Here is a 14,047-nt window from a genome sequence, read left to right as displayed (position 1 = left end):
ATTTGCCCGACACAAGCTGACTGTACTCGGGAGTAGAGGATTGCAGGTAGTTATTGTATATGTATTGTCTATTTTCTTTTATTATTCTTATGATGAAGAATTATGAGAATAAGGTAGCTAGTTAAAGGTAATGGAAGCAATCATTACTACGTATACTCCGTACTCCGATCCCCCGGGTTGTGGAGATCCCAAAGACCGCGCCCTGCCCGATCCGGTCAACCAGCAGCCGTCGACGCTCCAACGGGATCCTACGGTTAGGGTCGGTGGGCCTCTTGTCCTCTGGTGAGATAACGGAGCTGGATGGAGGATGGAGAATGAGAGTGGTGAGTTATTATGATATCTCCTTAGTCCTAGGACAAGGTACATACATAGTAGATACGATAACTGCACTCCTGTAGATCCTGCACGAGTTCTAGAAACATCAAAAGAAGAAGATAACTCAGTGTGTAAACCTACTAGTAAAAGAATGACGAGATAGAATTCTGACGAGCGAAATAAAGTCGAATCCTGCCGCATGATCCTCCACTCACGCACTCACTCACTCACTCACTCACTCTCTTTACTCTCCGAGTCTCTTCTCTCTTCCTATTCTACTCTCTCTCCTCTTCTCCTCTCCTCTGATCCACTTACTGAATCCATCCGCTTCATTCTTCATTCGTCGACTACCCAGGTACGAGACTAGACTCGCCGGGTCCGTCCAGCCTCCCGGACCACCCACTCACTCCTCTCTCCATTGTTATCTCTGACTGACTAGACTGTCTCCGGATTGCTCTCTAGTGCCGTGCCGGTCCTCAATCTGCGCAGGGAGTCCGCCCACGATTCGCCATCTCCACCGCCGACCTCGTCTTGACCTCGGGGCATTCCGATCCACTCACCTGTCTGGTCTGTACGCTCTGGTGGTCGCTCGACTCTATTCGTCTTCCTACAACTACTCTCGCTTTCCTTCTTTTCTCTTCATCTTCCATTCCTTCGTCCTCTTCCTCCTCCTCCTCTTCTTCTTCTTTTCTCCTTTCCCTCTTCTCCCCTCGTCACCTTCGTCACCCTCACCTACTCGTCTGCTGCTTGCGCGACCGACCAATCTCCCTCCCGTCTCTCTCCTCCATGTCCTCGTAATTCTCACCCTCTCGTTCGCCCTTTGCGATCCTCCTATCTTCCTCCCTCTATCGTCCGGAACCTCGTTGGAACCTCTCCTCTCGCGCCTTTATCTGGTCGCTCGACTTCTTTGTCGCCGACCTCTGCTCGACCTCTCTACCGCTTACCTCTTCCTGCCGTTTTTCCGACTTCCCCGCGCCTCCGCTTTCTCGGTCCCCTCACCCACCCCGACTTTCTCAATAGCGCCGCGCCACTCCTCCGTCCAGCGCACTCCCATCTCCAGCGCTCTTCCACCTCGTGCGTCCCATCGTGCCAGTCGCCCCTCGTTCCGCCCTCGCCATGGAGGGCTTCGACACCATGGCCATGCCATATTTGGCCAGTCCGCTGTCCCTCAGCAATCTTCAAGGCGATTACCTCAATTCCATGCCGGGAATGGATCTGCCTGACCAGCGCTCCAATTTTGACACCGAGACCTTTGTCAGGTACGTCTCTCCGAGCCTCTTGGGTATCTCGCGAAAACTAGGCTAACCCATCGCTGATCTAGTGATGACATGACCTTTGCTCAAAGTGGCCTTCCCACGTCTTTGAAGAGGTTCTCGTCAAGTTACGAAGACCCGTTCACTGACATGGTCACGCCATTTGAGCCCGTCCCCCCCGAGCAGCCCGCGGACTCCTCCATCGACCATAATAATAAACTGCTGAGCTTTTCCATCCCGGTCTACAACTTCACCCTGCTCGACTACTCCCTTCGGCGAGCCACCCTCTCGCTGTCCGCGCAGCTCCACGGCATGTTCTTTCTCGCCGAGTCGCCCTGGACCACCTCCCCCTCCGAGAATGCGCCCCCACAACAAGGCGCCGAATTAACCTGCTATCGTCGCAACCTGTTCCAGATCACCGGCTCAGTCACCCTGCCGCGGAGTCTGCGCTACATCATGACGGAACAAGGCGATCGCATCCCCATCCTGGCGCAAGAACTCACCGTCTCCGCCACCGAGTCCGTCGAAGGCAATTCCGTCAAGATCATCTCCGTGCCCTGGAAAACGCCCGCGGCGAACGGGAACCCTCCCACCGAAGACGGAGCCAACTCCGCCACAAACCCCAACGGGAACAACAACCCGAAGATCGAGAAGGAGCCTCCGCCGATTCCCTTGGACATCATGGCCGGCCAGGATCTGGACACGGATTATGCGACCTTTCCGATCGCATGGAAGCGACTCCAGTTCCGCGTCGCGACCGCCAACAACGGCCGTCGAAAAGAGCTCCAGCAACACTTTGTCGTGCGCCTCAAGGTGGTCGCCACTCTGTCGACCGGCGCGAAAATCCCCATCTGCGAAGTCCAGTCGGGTCCGATCATCGTCCGTGGCCGGAGTCCACGAAACTTCCAGTCGCGCAAGGACCTCCCGTTGAGCGGCAGTGCCGCGGCGTCGAGGAAGAATGCACAGGCCCACGCCATCAACCGCGCCGCCAACGGCGAATCGACGCCGCGTCTCACCCAGACGCCCGCCAAAGCCAAGGTGACGGCCAAGAGCAGTTCCCCCGAGACCTCCGCATCCCAGGCGGGCGTCCTGCAACGACCGTCGCCCGACTGGTCCCAGCTGCCCCCGACGGGAGGAAACGCCTTGCCATCCACCGCGTTGCCTCATTCTTCCATCTATTCGCAGTCGAGCCCGGAGTTCTCGCGCTCTGCCGAACACCAACGGCATCCGAGCACGGTCGCCGCGCCAATTAATCTGTCGCTCTTGGACGAAGAAGAAGGGGGCGATGCGGTCAATCATCTGCATGATCTCGCGCGGCCGAATTCTGCGTTTCCCCCTGATGCATTACACAAGAATCTCCATGTGGATAGCTCTGCACCACCGGCGAAGATGCGCAAACTATCTCATGTCTCGCAGCCGCCGGCGCGAAATCCGTCGACATCGCTGCCGTTGCTCAGCACGCCAAATCTGCAGCAGCCATTCGCCTCGACGCTCCCGTTCCCCAACGAAAGTGCTGATCTGCTGTATGAGTACTTTCCCCTAGGCTTGGACGACTGGCAGGCCCCGGTCGATGCGGTGTACCGGCCTCATGTCGTCCATCACACCAACATGCCCGAGATGAAGCTTGTCGGTGCGCGCGGGAGAAACAAGCGATATTTCGCGGCGGAGGACGTGTTCTAGGCCTCCACCTAATTATTTCCCTGGCCGCGGCGCACTCGAGATTCTTCTGGAGCATTTCTTCTCGTTGCGTACAGTTCTTGTTTCGACTTTGCTTCTTTTTTCCTTTTACCCGTGGGATTCTCCATCTGGATGGACATTTACTTCCCGGAAAATGCTTGGTCTATATATTTTATTTGGGCATGGGCGTGTATGTTATGGGATGGCTATGGAGTAGTACGGACGGTGGGCGTCATGGTTGGGAGGCATTTTCTCTCTTCTTTTTCGATTCGGCTTGTGTTATTTTAACCACATACTCGGCAGGACATGGCTCTGTCTGCAGCCCTGGCATATGGTCTGTATGCAAGGGCGGCAGACCGCAGCGGCCGTTGTCAGCCACCCTAACACGTTTGAGACGATGCTAGAATTACGATGCGTGGATCGTCTGTGGCTCCTGTTACTTAATTACCCCGTATGGAGTACATCCGCGTGAGTCGGAGCTAATGTGATATATCCATTTTATCCTGACGGTCACAAGATGACTTCAGTATTCCACGTACCACATTCTACTGCAACAAGTACAAGTCCTAGAGATACCCCAACCCATCTCCCGAAATACTCTCCAAATCCGCCTTGATCTCCCACTCGTCCGCCCCCACCCGACTCGCAATCTCCACCCGCCGCTGCTTGCTCAGATCCAACCACTGCGCCAGCAGGTTCCCATCCAGCATGCCCCGCCCCGCACTGCCGTCGCTCTCGACGGCCCGGAACGCGCGCGGGTTCAGCCCGCACGCATGCTCCAGCGTGTTGGTCAGCTGCGACTGCAGCGCCGACAGCCGCCGGTACACCTCCTCCGCGATGCAGGTGACCAGCGCCACGGACCCGTTCTGCGAGGTGATCAGCACGTTGTGGCGCGCCACGGACAGGTCCATGTCCATTGCGTCTGCGGAGGCGGAGAGCGCTTGCTCTGAGGAGACGGTCGTGCGCGGGAGCAGCGTCAGCGTCGAGGCGAAGTTGCCCGTGTGGAATCGGCTGCGGCTGAGGAGGCGGTCGCCGTTGGAGGATTTGGGGTCTGGCTTTTGTTAGTGCTGGCGCGAAAGATGTTGGGTAGGTAGGGGGATGGACGCACCCTCTGGGTCGTATTGGAGGACGTGCAGGTTGCAGTCGCCGTCGGCGACGACGACATACAGCTTTCTTCCGTCTGGGAGGAAGTCGGCCGCCAGGACGTCGAGGTAGTCGAGGTCCTTGGCGAAGAGGCTCATTTTGTATGGTTCTTCCTGCGCGCGGAGACTGGTTAGAGAGGGTCAGTCGGACTTCTGGGGGATATCATACTGAGTAGCCGGCAAACCAGAGGCCCTTCACGGCATCCCCCAGAATGCACATGCCGGTGCCTTTTAGCTCCTTCACCACGCTGACGTAGCATTGCACGTCCATGAACGCCACGGGGAGAAGACTGCCGTCCTCCTTGAGACCGCGCACGATGCACTTCTGGCCCTGCGCGACGATCAGGAAGCCCTGGCCGCCGATGCCGGAGAGCGCCGTCACGGCGCCCTTCACGGGCTCCATGCCGACGAGTTTGAGTTTACGGTCTGTCTCTGGTTTGTCTGGCTCCGGGACGACCTTGATGACTTCAAAGACATAAACGCAGCCCCGCGCGGCGATGTCTTCGCCGCGCGTGAATGCCGTGCCGACTACGATCATCTCCTTGCGCTCGTGGGTGTTTTCCGACACCTCGAGGCTGATGTTCTTCATTGCCATTATATGCTCGGCGGGGCCTAGTGGATAGCTGTCGGAGATCAATGTTAGTCTTGGTGGGCGTCGAGCTGTGGTGTTCGTACCTGTCAATGACTTCCCATGTCTTGGGAGTGACGACTTTCAGAGAGCTCTGGTCGACTTCTGGGAGGAAGGAAATCACTAGATTTATCAGCCATGTTCAGATGGAGATGGGACTGTGCACACCTTCGTTGCGCCATTCGGGATGCAGCTCGTCGTCGTCCGGTAGCTTCCATTCCGCCCTGTGGCTGGTGCCCAGGACATACGTTTCAGAGGACGCAGAGTAGGCCAGATGGTCGATTTGCTCTCCTATGGGAATCCTCCGCATGGGCCATTGGTAATCAAAGTGCGTCTCGCGAGGCAATTGGCACATCCGCAGGGCATTCTGCAGGGGTCAGCGCAGAACATGGCATCAATGGACGTCACGCACCTCCGAGTCTAAGAAGATAAATCCGTTTCCACTGGGGCTGTTGAAAGCATCCAAGCATTGTATGGGCGCTCCCCTCATCCGCATGAGATGGGGCAAGCTAGCCGATGTCTTGAGGACAAAGCCTGCCGACATTCCGGGCATGAAGACGGAGCTAAATCCTGAAATATTACGCAGTATGCGTAACGGCGGGATTCCGACTTGGCCTCCTGCCGACGTTTCTGTACTGAATCCATCCGGTGGCATTCGCGGCAAGACGCGATTCGTACTTTTGGCAAAGCAGAGGCCGTTCGTGGCAACGAATGGTTTGTACATGGTGATCTCGTCAGTTCTTGTTCGCACCTATCCCCACTCGTTAGAATCGAGGACCAAAGGTGGGTAAGCTTCCATACAATCAAATAAGGGATACTGCTCCAGGTGTCGCCAAGATCCGCAACGACGACCTCAGCCAGCGTTTCGCGGGTAGTTGATCGTTTCGGCGGTTCGCTCGATAGAAGTGGTGGTAAACAATCAACGCCATCAATTGTTGAAACCAGCAGCAGGTCCGGCAGTCGGTAAATCTAGCTAGTAAGTAACTGATTCTACATTTGCGGAAGAGGCACTCACGAATAACCGGCAATCCTGGCCAAGTAAGAACAAAAACATATCGTTCTGCCGCGACCCTTTCGTATCCGTGTTGGATGCAAAGACCCCAGTTTTATCGAGGTATAAGCAAGACGAGAGCCACTTATGAGCTGCCATATTGTCAGGCATCTCGACTTCATCAACATCGCCGCTATCGTCCACGTGGAGAAGTAACAGCGTAGAGTCATCTCGAAGAATAGCGACATAAGGGTCTGTCACACTAGCGCTAACAGCCGGGTGTTCGTCGCTGGTATCTTCATCCCATACGGGGTAGATTTGGGCCAGTCCAAGGTCTGTTCATCAGCATTGTTGGATGAGAAAAGGCAGGGATGTCTTACCGGCATCGTAACATCGGACTTCATTCTTCAGGACTTGAACCACCCTACTTTGTTTCGCCAGCGTTCCAACATCGATCGTAACCTCCTCATTCGGGTTGACTTCCGGTGCCTTGATCGGTTTCAAGTCAAGGCCATCCACGCGGAATATCTCCGTCTCTTCTTTATCGATGTTCGTTTGTTTCGATACAATGACATATTGATGGCTGTCTTTTCCTCCCGACGACTCTACACACGCGGTCCAGACGCAGTTGGCCGAGTCGATTGTGAAAGAAGCCAATACCTCTGGGTCGATCTCACGTCTCATAGCTATCAATCCACCGTTGCGGTCTGACCCTTGGGAAGCTACCAACTCCAACTCAGCCGATACGTTGTCCTTCCGATCCTTGTCGAATGTAGATGGCTTTCCCAGGGTGATATCTCTCAAGGGGGCGATGTTGAGAAGCCTGTCGTTGATTCGGAAATTGTACAGACCAAAGGATGATGGGTCTGCAGATACCCGGCGACCGTCTGCAGTTGCATCTGGGGATGTAGAATAGAGATCATCTTCGTAGACATCATCGTCGCTCATGTTATCATCGGAAACGTCGCCAGAGTCGTTCGCATCGTTTTTATGCGAACGAAGTCTCTTTGTGCCTGACGACAGATCGGACCAGCCCAAGAGTAGAGAATCCGCATCCTCACTGCCTAGGAAGACCTCCCCATTCCCTAGAAATGCAGATGAAGAAGCTGCCGATTTCATAAGATCACCACCCGCATGAACGGGCACCGGGTGGACTGAAATACCAGACACGGACCTGCCGTCCAGCTTGAACTTGATAAGAACCATGTTGCCTGTAGACAAGATCAAGATCATATCACCGCTGTTATCGGCAAGACGTTCAACGCGGCAACCTTCAAGGCGCAGCGCGAGATCTGACTGGTCCGTCATGGAGAATGCCGACACTTGTCTGGAAAATTCATTAACGCCCACAGCATTAGTCTTCCCCGCTTGGTCGACATGCACTAGTTCGTTGGATCCTATGAGTAGGGAGCCACCGACAGGCGGCGGAAGAGCCACCACGTGGAACAAATCACTGGGCAGTCTAGCCACCGAAAGTAATGTCGTAGAAGCGCGCTGCTCCAAGTCCAGAGTAAAAACTGAATAGAAAACGACATCTTTTCTTTCATGAAGAAGTGCATTGGATGTCGCGACTTGTGAATATAGGATTCCAAACGTCGGTTCCCTATATTCATGCAAGAAGGCGAGGCTAATAGGGTGAAGAATCGAAGGGTCAAATGCAGTCAAGGGGAGGACAAAAGACGAAGCATATGGAGTGGCGTATGCTGGACTCTCTCTCGTCGTCTCCTGGTCGACATGCTTCCGTTCGTCGAGATCAGAGTCGTAATCATCCATCACCAGGTCATCTCCCGGCTGATGGAACGGAATAATGGCGAGATTCCGGATTCCAAAGTTGAAGACCGCGCATCTACTGCTAGGCTCCACGTCGAGAATGCTGCCACAGCTGCTCAGGTCAGGGACCCATGGGCTACATGTTAAATCATCCCGCTCGTAGTAATGGATGGAAATGGTAGAAATGCCATGGCGTTCGGGGTCCCATTCGATCAAACTGAGTTTGGCATTGCGAAACGCCAGTAAGACAGCTTCTCCGCCGCTTTTGGAATTCAAGATCTTGACGCGGCGAAGATCTGTAACAGTCCCGGGCAATGAGTACTCTTGCTCCAGAAAAAGCTTCGTGGACGCCCGATCTTCGGTGTCTTGCGATCGCGGGCCCACAGGGATCACAGAAAATATCTGAAGCAATGAAGTTCTCGCAACCACCAAATTTCGGGCCGTTGAAGAAGTAAATGGAATCGCCAATGCATGACTAACCCCAGAAGGGGGTAGCAATTCCGTATAACACTGCATTGAAGTGTCGCCGGCAGATGGAAGTGTCTGGGCCTGAGACTTTCCCGTTCAACCAACCTCGATTGATCAAGTAGCCCACTCAGAAAAACACCATTTCCGGGTGATTGAGATGCGAGTCGAGAAAACACAGACAGCTCCGGTCGGGAAAGCTGTTCATGGACAGCTGGGCAATCTGCTTTGTTTGTATGTCTTTCTGTTGACCGTCGCAGGAAGCTCGGGAGATGCACGTGACCATGACTTTGGGAGAAAGGACCCGATGACGTAAGACGTGCTGCTTCGTTCGTCGCTGACCTTCCAAGATTCCTCCATCGTTGGGAGTCGCGTTACACTCTCTGCTTGTGTATGTCCTATCTTTCGCGCTCTTTTAGATATGTGATACCGATACTAACTGCTGGCTAGCGCTAGGTCGTTCTACTGGATACCCATCTTACTCCCGTCATTCCATGTGAAGTCGGAGCTCCACCATGGCGCTCCTGCAAACGTCCCTGATTTGGGTCGTATATGCAATTGCCATAGCCGTGCTAATTGCAGTCGCGTCTGTCTTTATATATGTGTATCAGACGCCTCGAGACAGGTCTCCGTCTGTGACACTGACGTGCATATTCGCGATCACGACACTCCTTGCGACGGTGCTGCTGTTACCAGTCGATGTCGCCCTGGTCTCATCCACAAACTCTTCGGCACTAGGACGCAGAAAGGATTGGGCCACTGATCATGAAGTCAACAAGATCCTCTTTTCGTTGAAAGTTGTGTATTACTTGCTATACTCTCTGGACGCCCTCCTTTGTCTCCTGGTGATACCCTTCACCTACTTTTGGTACGAAGAGTACGATGAAGTCGCTGCAGAGGAAGGAGAACAGACAACCGGTAACCGGTTCTGGGCTGCCTTCAAATACACTATCACCTTTATCGCGATAGTGATCGTTCTGTTCCTGGTTGGATTTTTTGTCCCTGTCGCAAAGGACAACCATTCTGGTGGACTGGACTACTTCAAAAAGCTTTTGACTGAGAACCGTAAGTTATTTGCTATCTTTGAAACAAAAGGAGCTAGAGCTAATTTATTTTAGGCGGCGAACGTGCCCTTACCTTTGCCCTTGGCTTGCTGATAACGATCGGTCTGTGTCTATACGTCCTGTACACCTCTACTGGTCTGGCCCTCCTTCCCGTCAGTCTGATCAAGACGGCGCCATCGATTTCAGCTCCGAATCTGAAAGCGACGACCGCTATGCAACTCGACTCCAACCGAGAGCGTCAGCGCCAATTGGAGGGCCGCTGTGGAGGGAACACGGAGCTATTGTCTTCCAAGGATCGCCGAGAGCTGGACATGCTTGTCCGGGAAGAACGGACCCTTATCCGACGACAACGTCTAGCCGACGAAGCGCAAGGGGAAGGCCGCAGCTGGCTTATGAGAGCATGGTTGAAAACCGAAGCTGTCTTCCGTCCGTTCAAGTTACTTGGCGGCATCATTCTACTGATTATTGCCCTTGTCATATGGGTATCCATGCTGTTGACAGCCATTGATAAGGCTACGAACTCTTTCTGCAAATACCATTGTGGATACATCCTCGGACACATCACCGTCTTCAACCCCATCAACTGGGTCTTCGTTCAGGCTGCGAAGGTCTTCCCAGTTGACTACGTCATCTTCACCCTGCTCGTGCTTCTTTTCTTTTGCAGCTCAGTCGTGGGGATTGCTATCGTCGGAATCCGATTTCTGTGGATCAGGATCTTCCAAATTCGAAAGGGCCATACATCTCCACAGGCTCTGCTACTAACTACGGCCATGTTGATGTTAACAATCTTAGCTCTCAACTATTCCGTGTCGATGGTCGTAGCGCCTCAATACGCGACTTTTGGACCACAAACTTTCTGTGATCGCACAACTGGCACCTTTGGGGAACAAGCGGATTGCTCCAACGCCAGACACCTTATCAAACCATGCTCAGAGATGATCAAAAATCCGGCCGCGAGTGGGGTTTGCACGCCGAGCATCGCCAGCACGTTCCTCAATCGAGTGACGATCAACTTCCCATTCTTTGGCGTGATATTCTTCTGGGGCCAATTCGTCTTCCTTGGTAAGCGAAGCTATCTACAAAAGCTGTCTGGCCGGTGGCTGATAAACCATAAAATAGGTGTATATCTTATCGTTGTGGTCGCCTCTCTTTTCCGTTCTCCCAAGTTGGATGAGCGGCAAATGGACGAGGATGCTGAGGAAGCTGAGGAAGAAGGCCTACTAGCAAGCACGGGACGAAGGCTTGATACAGCCTGGCAAGACATCACCGGAAGGTCCAATAGGCAACGCGATTCCTGATGGAGAGTCGATGATTAGGTAATTTGCTACGTTTTATTCATCTGACGTGTTATCTGCCATTCATGCCTAGCTTATGATGAATCTATCTGTCATTTCAAGTCACTGTTTGTATAAAATTGTAATATATGTACACTTCGCGATGAATATGCGTGGTTTGGGATGTAGCTGCTGGTGCATGGTTCTTCGTGGAGAGTTTGAAGATATCAGGATATTGTTCTGTTGGAGGAATGGATTGGCCGCAAACAGAAGGCCTCCACATTCTTGTATGCTCTTTGGACCGACATAGTGCTGGATCCTCCTCTGGTTGCGAGTATTCCAGGGAGCATCATAGTGTCATAGAACAGGTAGGACCCAATACGTAAGGGTCCTAGTGGTTGACACGATTGTTCAGCAGCGCAAGTGCACTTTCGAATGCTTTAACAACATTGGTATCTGTATTCCAGTGTCAGGAATTGTTTTCGTAGCTTGGTATCAGAACCTACAGTGTCTCTTCTTCATTTCCAGGCTCTCTTCTGAGTTTTGTACGTACTGCATTTGCGTTTTGAACCTGGGCGTCCGTCAGACGATACTGTCTGAAGCCCTGTACGATAGGATAGACTTACCTTTTCAGCGCTCGGGTCTCATCACGAACAAGTGTGGTCTCAGACCATGCCGTGAAAATCTAGATCGTTGTGGTCAGATTCAGTTTCATACTGATGACTTTGGTTAGCTCACCTTAAGGAGGTCCGATGTTTGGTTTTTCACTTCCTCTTCGGCCTTGCCATGTTCCTGCATGGCATTGATATATACCTCCTGCAGCTGGTCCCAGTCAAGCCCTTGGATGTCATCCCTGGTCGGGATTGCTTCTGGCGAAGTCCCATGTTTGTGAGAGCTAGGTTTTCCTTGGAGTGTTGTGTTGGTGTTTTGGCCTTGAATGGTTTCTTGTGATCCCCTCGTCGAAGAAGCCATTGTCACCTTCGTTTGACGTACTTAGTCCGATGTCTGTTTTGGGTTCACCAGATTAGGAGGACATGGAGGCCACGGAGGATTCCGGCAGACAGTTACCATCTATGATACACAAATACTGTGAAAGTTTTTCAGAGCATAAGGAAAGTGGTTCATCCAGCGAATGTTATCTGGTCTGGAGGTAAAAGAGATGTTGTGGCATTAGTATGCTTGTCGCACCTCGTCGCAACCAACCTAAATAGGAATATGATGCCTCAGGCATAAACAGTTAGGTCATATCAAGTGACAGTGTCAGGTGACATGCAGCTGACCCCATTCTCAATCACTCGCTGCTCTATCAACGACATTTACCCACTTCATACTCATAGACTGGGTAATGCACGGCTGCCTCACGAGAGTTCTCTTACATCCACCCATGTGCAACCGCTTCATTTTTTAACTCCACTCCGTTTTGAGAGGTTATACTCAGACACGACTCCCATGACTTCCGTATTCTTATCGTTCTCTGTTCCAAACCAGGCAGTTAAACTGGTCTCCAATCTAGGCTATGGGACTCTGAACCGCCCTTGTGACTTCCACGAGAGAGATACAATACCCTTGCGATGAGCTGCCACATATGCTGTCAAACTCCATCGTCGCGGACGCGCTATTTCTGCCCCACATGTGCTCGCAACCGGCTCTACCACTTGCGGGTTCAGCATGCCAGCGTGCTTCTGGAGAAAGAGTCCATAGGGAGACAGATTGAGGATGCGACCGTGTCCAAGGATCTTGACGGACTGTCCCCAGACAGAATTACGAGAAATCGCTCAAATTCTCAGGGTATAGACTCCAATATTCTGACCATACAAGCCATCACAAATGAGAAAGCCAAGTCGTCAGGGCGAATTACCCTCATATCAAACGAGATTGAAAGACTCCGCTCGGACCTCAAGAGGAAGCAACTTGAGGTCTCCCAGCGCCGTCTAACATTGGCACAAAGACACTCTGATGCTGAATCCGCGACCTACCAGATAGCAGACAGAGAGGAGACAACCCTGGCTGGCATTCAGAACACTACCAAGAGGACAGACCACTTGTGGCATTCGCTGCACAGCAAGACGGCAGAGGATCGTATATTTCTATGCCGCGAGGCGGCTAACATTTATGGACTGCGGCAAAAGACCAAAAAGAAAGATGGAGAGCTCAAGGAGATCCACATTATTGGCGGTGTTCCCATTATAGACCTCAGAGACATGAATGGAAAGTCGCGACGCAATTCTACTGCTTACAAGTACTAACAGGTGAACAGGCGCAACTCCTCAACAAATCTCAACATCGTTCGGTCACGTTTCCCACCTCCTCGTCCTTGTTTCGCATTACCTGTCTCTCAGACTACCAGCCGAAATTACCCTCCCCCATAGGAACTATCCCAACGCTACAATATATCCGCCCTCGGGTTCCTACCTTCTTCGTGATCCTGCCTCAACACCGCCTACTTCGCAACCGGCGCCCTCAAGTCCAGGTGCGTCCCGAACAGCAGACTTGCGCTCGCATTTCCCACGACCTCGTCCTCTTTCTATTGACCGCTCTCTTCCGCGACTCGCTCGAGAGGATCCTGCGGCATACGCTCTTTTTTTGGAAGGGGCCGCCCTATTGGCGTGGGATGTATCTTGGGTATGCCGCACGCAGGGGCTTAATTTGGCTTCTGACTCTTGGGAAGAAGTGTGCAATGTCGGCAAGAACCTGTGGCAGCTACTCGTTGCTCCCCCTGCACCAGCAGGAACCCTCATGAGAGCATTCGCTGGGCGGGATATACAAACGAAGATGAAACTTGCAAAGGATTCACCCAAAACTACCATTCAACGAACTAAATCGTTTCCAATGATGGGGCATTACTCTCACGGGACCGTGCACTCCTTTCTGGGTGCTTCCGAGGGCACGGAGTTTGTGCGAACGTGGCGACTCCCAACGCCCACGAAAATTGTAGACAAGCTCAAGTCATGTCTGTTGGGAGAGATGGCAAGCGCTGAGTGGGAGCTGCTGGAGGAGAAGGAATGGGACGACGCGTCCCAAGAGGAACCAAGCCAGCCTCCGGGGCACACCCATAATGACCTTGCGAGCAAACCTCACCCTGGCGGTCGTCGTGAGTCTAATGATGGTCACCGTGATGCAGTTGTTGACAAGGCCCTTATCGCAACTACCGCTCGATCCGGTCAGAATAATGATGAGGTGGGGGGTTCGAATCATACAAATAATTCGAGGCGGCTCAAGGGAACGAGTGGATGGACGAAGCTACGAAATAGATAGCGGAACCCGCTGTATATAATATAAATCAAGTAATCATGAAACCTTTCGCTGCAAGATCCAGACTTCATACAGGATAGAGATTCATTTTTACAGAATATACTCACCTTACTAAGCCCCAACGGAGCTGATTGATAAGATTGCTTATCTGTAACCTAACGCGTGGCCGAATCCTCCAGTCCGTCCGCTTCTCCTCGAGGGGTACGAACACACCAC

At 52.7% G+C, this 14,047-nt stretch overlaps 4 protein-coding genes across 4 annotated transcripts; 3 read left to right on the top strand and 1 right to left on the bottom strand.

Moving 5' to 3' along the window:
• Nucleotides 1–1,431: 1,431 nt before the first annotated feature.
• Nucleotides 1,432–4,522, top strand: ATEG_00017 (NDT80/PhoG-like DNA-binding family protein; the record flags this gene model as incomplete). The annotated part of the gene is made up of 5 exons (XM_001210103.1): nt 1,432–1,574; nt 1,637–2,606; nt 2,649–3,198; nt 3,810–4,150; nt 4,340–4,522. The coding sequence occupies 5 exons, from the start codon at nt 1,432–1,434 to the stop codon at nt 4,520–4,522; spliced, it is 2,187 nt and encodes a 728-aa protein (XP_001210103.1).
• A 635-nt stretch (nt 4,523–5,157) lies between these two features.
• Nucleotides 5,158–8,292, bottom strand: ATEG_00016 (cleavage/polyadenylation factor CFT1; the record flags this gene model as incomplete). Its single annotated transcript, XM_001210102.1, has 8 exons — nt 5,158–5,239; nt 5,276–5,382; nt 5,428–5,585; nt 5,694–5,766; nt 5,817–5,984; nt 6,031–6,341; nt 6,387–8,178; nt 8,257–8,292. The coding sequence occupies 8 exons, from the start codon at nt 8,290–8,292 to the stop codon at nt 5,158–5,160; spliced, it is 2,727 nt and encodes a 908-aa protein (XP_001210102.1).
• Nucleotides 8,293–8,756: 464 nt separating this feature from the next.
• Nucleotides 8,757–10,603, top strand: ATEG_00015 (putative LMBR1 domain protein; the record flags this gene model as incomplete). The annotated part of the gene is made up of 3 exons (XM_001210101.1): nt 8,757–9,306; nt 9,360–10,367; nt 10,425–10,603. 3 exons carry the CDS (start codon nt 8,757–8,759, stop codon nt 10,601–10,603), a joined length of 1,737 nt encoding a protein of 578 aa, XP_001210101.1.
• Nucleotides 10,604–12,150: 1,547 nt separating this feature from the next.
• On the top strand, nt 12,151–13,834 carry ATEG_00014 (Atg14 domain-containing protein; the record flags this gene model as incomplete). The annotated part of the gene is made up of 2 exons (XM_001210100.1): nt 12,151–12,658; nt 12,837–13,834. 2 exons carry the CDS (start codon nt 12,151–12,153, stop codon nt 13,832–13,834), a joined length of 1,506 nt encoding a protein of 501 aa, XP_001210100.1.
• Between the last annotated feature and the right edge of the window lie 213 nt (nt 13,835–14,047).

The sequence above is a fragment of the Aspergillus terreus genome, genomic scaffold (genome assembly GCF_000149615.1).
Source record: "Aspergillus terreus NIH2624 scaffold_1 genomic scaffold, whole genome shotgun sequence".
NCBI classification, from domain to species: domain Eukaryota; kingdom Fungi; phylum Ascomycota; class Eurotiomycetes; order Eurotiales; family Aspergillaceae; genus Aspergillus; species Aspergillus terreus.
This window is presented reverse-complemented; position numbering and strand designations above follow the sequence as displayed.